This window comes from Zalophus californianus, chromosome 8, assembly GCF_009762305.2.
Source record: "Zalophus californianus isolate mZalCal1 chromosome 8, mZalCal1.pri.v2, whole genome shotgun sequence".
Lineage (NCBI taxonomy): Eukaryota > Metazoa > Chordata > Mammalia > Carnivora > Otariidae > Zalophus > Zalophus californianus.
Genome location: NC_045602.1, coordinates 118,154,723 through 118,160,722, shown reverse-complemented (window position 1 = coordinate 118,160,722; position 6,000 = coordinate 118,154,723). Strand labels below are relative to the sequence as shown.

At 57.2% G+C, this 6,000-nt stretch overlaps 1 protein-coding gene across 5 annotated transcripts in view; it reads right to left on the bottom strand.

Annotated features, from left to right (window-relative positions):
* Positions 1-690: 690 nt before the first annotated feature.
* SRC (SRC proto-oncogene, non-receptor tyrosine kinase) overlaps positions 691-6,000 on the bottom strand; it is a 49,871-nt gene continuing 44,561 nt past the window's right edge. For all 5 annotated transcript variants that reach the window (XM_027622491.2, XM_027622490.2, XM_035728906.1 and 2 more), the window contains 5 exons: positions 5,491-5,670; positions 4,324-4,400; positions 3,488-3,641; positions 3,214-3,345; positions 691-2,921 (listed from right to left, as the gene is read on the bottom strand). In XM_027622491.2, the coding sequence (XP_027478292.1) occupies positions 2,713-2,921; positions 3,214-3,345; positions 3,488-3,641; positions 4,324-4,400; positions 5,491-5,670 (752 nt within the window). In that variant the 3' untranslated portion in view covers positions 691-2,712. The remainder of the gene's footprint in view (positions 2,922-3,213; positions 3,346-3,487; positions 3,642-4,323; positions 4,401-5,490; positions 5,671-6,000) is intronic.

Sequence of the window (6,000 nt, the reverse complement as noted above, 5' to 3'; positions counted from 1 at the left end):
TAGGGGATTTGGCTTGTGAAAATACCACTGCAGAGAGAAATGTCCTAATTTTGGTGAAATTTGTTTTTGATTAGACCATTATTACAGCCAGAGGTGACACACAGATACATGTATGATCTGATGTAAAAGAAATTTCTTCATATAGACTGTTGCCCAGAACTACCCACCCAGTTGTGTCCCTTCGTGGTGGGGGGGAAAGGGAGGAGAGGAAAGGTCTTTGGATTTTTCTCTAGGGAAGCCGGGACTTTGGGGGCTCCAGCCCCACCCCAGCCCAGCACTCCTGGGAAACACACAGCGCACACAGACACATCTCCCCTTAAACACGTCCGCAACCCCACACAGGCCCGACGGTCCCACCCGGCCCCCAGAATGTCGACTGCCACCACCCACCCAGGGCATCTGAGTCCCGAACTGCTCACGCTTTGGGAGTCCTGGCTTCCCCGGGAGCGTGCCAGACACGAGCCAGCCTTCTGCCAGATGCACTCCCTCCCTATGCAGGTGCAGGCGCGCGCACTCGGCCACGTTCCGAAGTGGCTATCTCCAATCTGATCATGTCTGCCCCTGGCCTAGAGCCCTCTAGCCACCAGTGTGGCCTGAACAAAGGCCCCCTGACCGCAAGCTGTCCTCACATCCCACCCCTCTCACTCTCTAGCACACGGGAGATGCTCAATAAACCACTGGCCAAACTTTGAGGTCTGTTTGTGTTTAATCAGACAATATTCAAAGTATTTACAACCAATTCTGGATCCCCCCTCCCCCCCAAGCCTGGGCCGTGAAATGCGAGACCCCCAGGCCCCGCCAGAGCTGGGGGTCCCCTAGGCCTCTGCATAGTCATCTGAAATCTACAAAACACTGTTTATTTAAAAAAAAAGAAAGAAAGAAAGAAAGAAAGAACAGTATTAGGACACCTTATACAAAGGGCCCCGGGCACCTGGAAGGGGGCTTGAGAGCGCACCGGGGTAAGCAAGCCCAGGTTTGACTGGGACGGACAACAGACTTGGGTCATAAACACGGATGAAAGGAAAAGTTGAAATTTCATGGGCAGGCCCCGCGTGGCCTCCCTTCCCGCTGGCGGAGCCCGGCTGGCTCGAGAACCCCTGGCAGCAGGAGTGTTATTGCTCTGATGGGGGGCTGTGGGGGAAATGTACATGTCTGGGGAACAGAGCAGGGGAGTGTTCTTACATGTTAAATATGGACACACATGGAGGAACACACACGTGCACACACAACACACATACACACACAGAGGGGCCCTTGGCAAAAGGCCCACAAACCGTCAGCCACCCCTTTTAAGGTGGGCACACTGAGCTCAGAGAGGAGCCACCACATACCCTAAGGCTAAACACCAGAGCGAAGGCCGGCACGTCTCCGGACGCCCTCGCCTGGGCTCACCAAGTGATGCCAGGCCACAGGGTCTGGAGCAGAGCAGTTACAGAGACCACGGCCACCCAGGAAGGCAGACACTGCAGCCCAGAGAGGACACAGGGGCCACCTGAGGTCCCACAGCCAGGTCTGGCGCCTGGCAGTGGACGCTCATCTTTTCCCACCCCAGCATTAGGTACTCCTTTCCCTACTCGTGAGTTGAGGGGTGCCACCTTGGGGAGGAGAGCAAGCGCCAGGCATTGAAATGACACAGGACACACTAGGGAAAGGAAGACCAGGGGTTCCCTCTTGAGGCCAGGGCCTCCCAACCACTTGGATCTTCTATTTCTGTTTGATTGCCTCCAGAGCCCGGGAGCTCACTCTCTTTCATGGCTGGCTAGCTCCGAGGATGAAAAACCACTCACATTCTGATTGACATCTGCTTCCCAACACCTGCCTCGTCACCCCTCATTCCTAGCTCTGCCCTCCATCCACCTCCACTCTCTTCCGGCACAACAGCCCCACCAGGCAGGCAGCGACAGCAGGATTCTGTCTGTTATCTCTAACTCAGCCTCAGGCCCCTGGTTCCCTGGGCTGCCCCAGTCTGTCCATGATGCCTCCAAGGACAATCCTGTTGGTCCCTGAGGAAGACAGAGGGAGCACCGGGTTCCGAACCCACCTCAACCCTGAACTGCTCTGTGGTCTTGGGCAAGTCCCATCCCCTCTCTGGACTGTTTCCCCATGGGTACTATGAGGACAAGGAATTGGTGATCTCTAAGGGTCCCTTGGGGGAGGTGCCCACCCTACCCACCGCCATGAAGTCAAGCTACACCTCAGCTGCCCAAGCCTGGGAGCCCACGGCAGAGGGGTCTGGACCCAGCAGCTTCCACCAACAGGTGTTTCAGAAATGGATGGCAAGGAAGCAGGGTGGCAGGCAGGCCAAGGGCCGGGGGCCCAGCACTCCTCTTTGGAAAGGCTCTTCAGCCAGCTCTGGAGGCAGACTGGGGGGGACACGGAAGTGGGAAGGGGCCAATGCAAGGAGCAGGTTGAGGCTGGGAAAGGGTGTCCTCAGTCCGTCCTTCTTCCCGCTTCCTCCTGCTGAGCCGCACAGAGCTCCAGGAGGGAAGGTTGGGAGGACGCAGTCACGAGGCCAGCCTTGGACCCTGTCCTCAGGGCCGCCCCGAGCCCCAAGCCCTTCCGTGCCACAAAAGAGGGAGAGGCCTCCTCACTGGCGATTCAGCCCCACAGAGGAGATCAATGCGGGCAGGCGGAGGGAGTCAAGACCTCCATCAGGGGCCACCCAGCCCGGGATCCAAGCCGAGAAGCCAGTCTGGCCCTATAGCCTGCCCCCTATAGGTTCTCTCCGGGCTGGTACTGGGGCTCGGTGGATGTGAAGTAGTCCTCCAGGAAGGCCTGCAGGTACTCGAAGGTGGGCCGTTCCTCTGGCTCCTTCCGCCAGCACTGGCACATGAGGTCGTGCAGGGACTCGGGACACTCGGGCGGGCAGGGCATCCGGTAGCCACGCTCCACCTGGTCCAAAACCTCACGGTTGACCATCCCTGTGGGAGGAGGGAAGCATGAGGAGACTGGCTCCGGTGAGGAAAGTCAGGTCGGGGCAGGAATGTGAGGGCAACAGAGAGGGCCTCCCGCCCAGGATGGCGGGTGTAACCATGGGTAAGTCGCCTCCCCAAGGCTGAGAGCCCTGACCAGAGAGCCTCCCTAAGATCAGCTGCTCACACTCTTTCTTATACAGATGGGGAAACTGAGGCCTGGGAAGGGGTGTGACTTGCCCAAGGTCACCAGGGCAGAGGGGTTCAGGGACCAAAGATGGGGCACGGGGAGCCCTCTTACCAGGGTAGGGCACCCGTCCCTTTGTCGTGAGCTCCGTCAGCAGGATCCCAAAGGACCACACATCTGACTTGATGGTGAACCGGCCGTAGAGGGCCGCTTCTGGAGCCGTCCACTTGATGGGGAATTTGGCACCTGCAGCGGGGAGAAATGTCAGGGGAGGCTCAGTAGAATGTCAGGATGGCACTGCCAGGAGGTACCACTCTCATCCCCCACTGGACAGATGCAGGAACAGGCTCGGAGAAGGCCAGACGGCCCTGGCCCAGACCCTGCCCACCTTGCCGGGCCGTGTACTCATTGTCTTCGATGAGCCGAGCCAGCCCAAAGTCAGCCACTTTGCACACGAGGTTCTCTCCAACCAGGATGTTGGCAGCACGGAGGTCCCGGTGGACGTAGTTCATCCGTTCCACGTAGGCCATGCCGGAGGCGATCTGCAGGCAGAACCCCAGGAACCCGGCTCAGGGACCACCCCAGTCCCTGCACCACCACCCCCCCGCACCGGGTCACCCTACCCTTCCCAGTCTTCTGGCTAGGGAAGTCAGCTTACAATAAACACCACTGGCACAAAATGCAGGACCAGTGCTCAGCAGAAAGAGGAAACGAAGGACAAAGGGCAAGGGCAAAGGGGAAACACAGACAAGATCCAGCCCGGGAAGCAGGGCGACCGTGAAAAAGAGGCCCCAGAGGCCCCACAGATACGGATGAGTGCCAGGCCCTCGCTGCTGTCCTGAGTCCCCTCTCTGAACCTGTTTTCTCATGTCAAATGGCGGGACAGCCATCCCTACCTCCCCTGACTAGGATAAGGATTAATGAAGAAATGATTGTTGAGCACCACCTACAGCAAGCAAGTACGAACGCATGTTTGTTGAGTGACTAAATAACCTTTACAAAGAAAATTGAGGCCTGAGGTCCCACAGCATGTCACTGACTTCTGATACCCAGCGAAGGGCTCTTTTCTCCGTCCAGTAATAAATGTGGTGGGATCAGAGAGCATGGAGGGGCAGTCAAGGCAGGCCACCTGAAGGGGGCCCTCGAGAGGCCAGAAGTGGCTGAGCTGGGTGGGACTGAGTGCTCTAGGGCCAAGGCTGTGGGACGTGGGAGGGGCTGACTCACCTGAGCAGCCATGTCCACCAGCTGAGGCAGCCGCAGGTACTTGCCTGTCTCCCCCTTGAGAAAGTCCAGCAGACTCCCTGGACAGAGAGAAAGCAGCACTAGCCCCCGCCCTGTCCCCCCGGGGCCAGGAAGCAGTGTCTCCCCGATCCCGTCCACCAGGCAGGCCAACAACCAGGCTTTAAGCGGCACAGCCGATTTCACGCAAACCCACCTCTGTATAAAGTCTCGCTCAGCGTCTGTCACTCAGAAGGCAAAGCAGGATGGGAAACAACCAAATGTCTCCCTCCGGGAGAACAGAAACTGTGGTCAGTCCCTACGACGGACTACTACTACCCAGCAATAGAGAAGGGACAGACTACAGATACGTGTGACAAGAACGAACCTCAGATGTAAAAGATGGCACATGGGAAGTTCTAGAATAAACACACCTATGATGACAGAGAGCAGGAGATATTGCCTGGCTTTAGGGCTGGAGGGTACTGCCTGCACGGGGCAACAAGGGAGCCTTCTGGGGTGATGGAGAGCTCCTGTAGCTTGACTGCCCTGCACGGGGCAACAAGCGAACCTTCTGGGGTGATGGAGATCTCCTGTAGCTTGACTGCCCTGCACGGGGCAACAAGCGAACCTTCTGGGGTGATGGAGAGCTCCTGTAGCTTGACTGCCCTGCACGGGGCAACAAGCGAACCTTCTGGGGTGATGGAGAGCTCCTGTAGCTTGACTGTCGTAAGGGATACCCAGAGTGTCCCGCAACTGGACACTTAAAATGGTGTATTTTATCACTTGTAAATTATGCCTCCAAAAAGCAAATTTTGAACAGTTTACTTAATTTAAGAATTAAGGACAGGTTAAGCCAGGGCCTTGACCTAGAAGTGGCTCAGCTTGGAGGGGTGGGGGACTTCCCTTTCAGCTGCAGAAGGGCAGGTGGCGTTGGAAAACCAGCCAACTGGGGGAGACAAGGTGCATTGTGGGAAATCATTAAAAACAAAAGGACATGAGAAAGACATACCCTCGGTATGACTTTCCATTGACATGACAAGTTGGCTCTATTCCATTCCATTTCTTTTAAAAAAAACGTACAGTCTAGACCTGGGGGGACGTGAAGCGCGTCCCCTCCTGCCCAGCAAGGAGCTGCCCCGCGCATCTGTGCGCCGGGCACTCGGGCCTCACCCTTGCTCATGTACTCCGTGACGATGTAGATGGGTTCCTCAGACACCACTGCGTACAGCTGCACCAGCTTCTCGTGCCTCAGTTTCTTCATGACCTGGGCCTCCTGCAGGAAGGCCTCCGGAGACATTGTGCCTGGCTTCAGGGTTTTGATGGCCACCCTGGTGGTTCCATTCCAGGTCCCTGTGGGGGCAAGGGGTGCAGGCTGCCTCAGTGAAGGCCCCCCCTATTCCCATCCCACAGGGACCCAGATCCGCCTGCCTGGGAACCAGTTTGGTTTCTGGCCGGCCTAGCCAGAATGTGACAAGTCCCACCGAGGCCCACAGGACCCTCCACAGGAGGCTATGACAAGGGTTAAATGAGTTTCTGGTACACGCTCAAGAAACTGCAGCTGCTGAGCTGTTGTCAGTGCTGTCATCAGTAGGAAGGTCCCCAAAAGCAGCACATCCGCCTAAGAGATGGAGGATCATGGCTCCAACTCAACTGCTCTCTCCTGAGGGACCACGTTCCTTC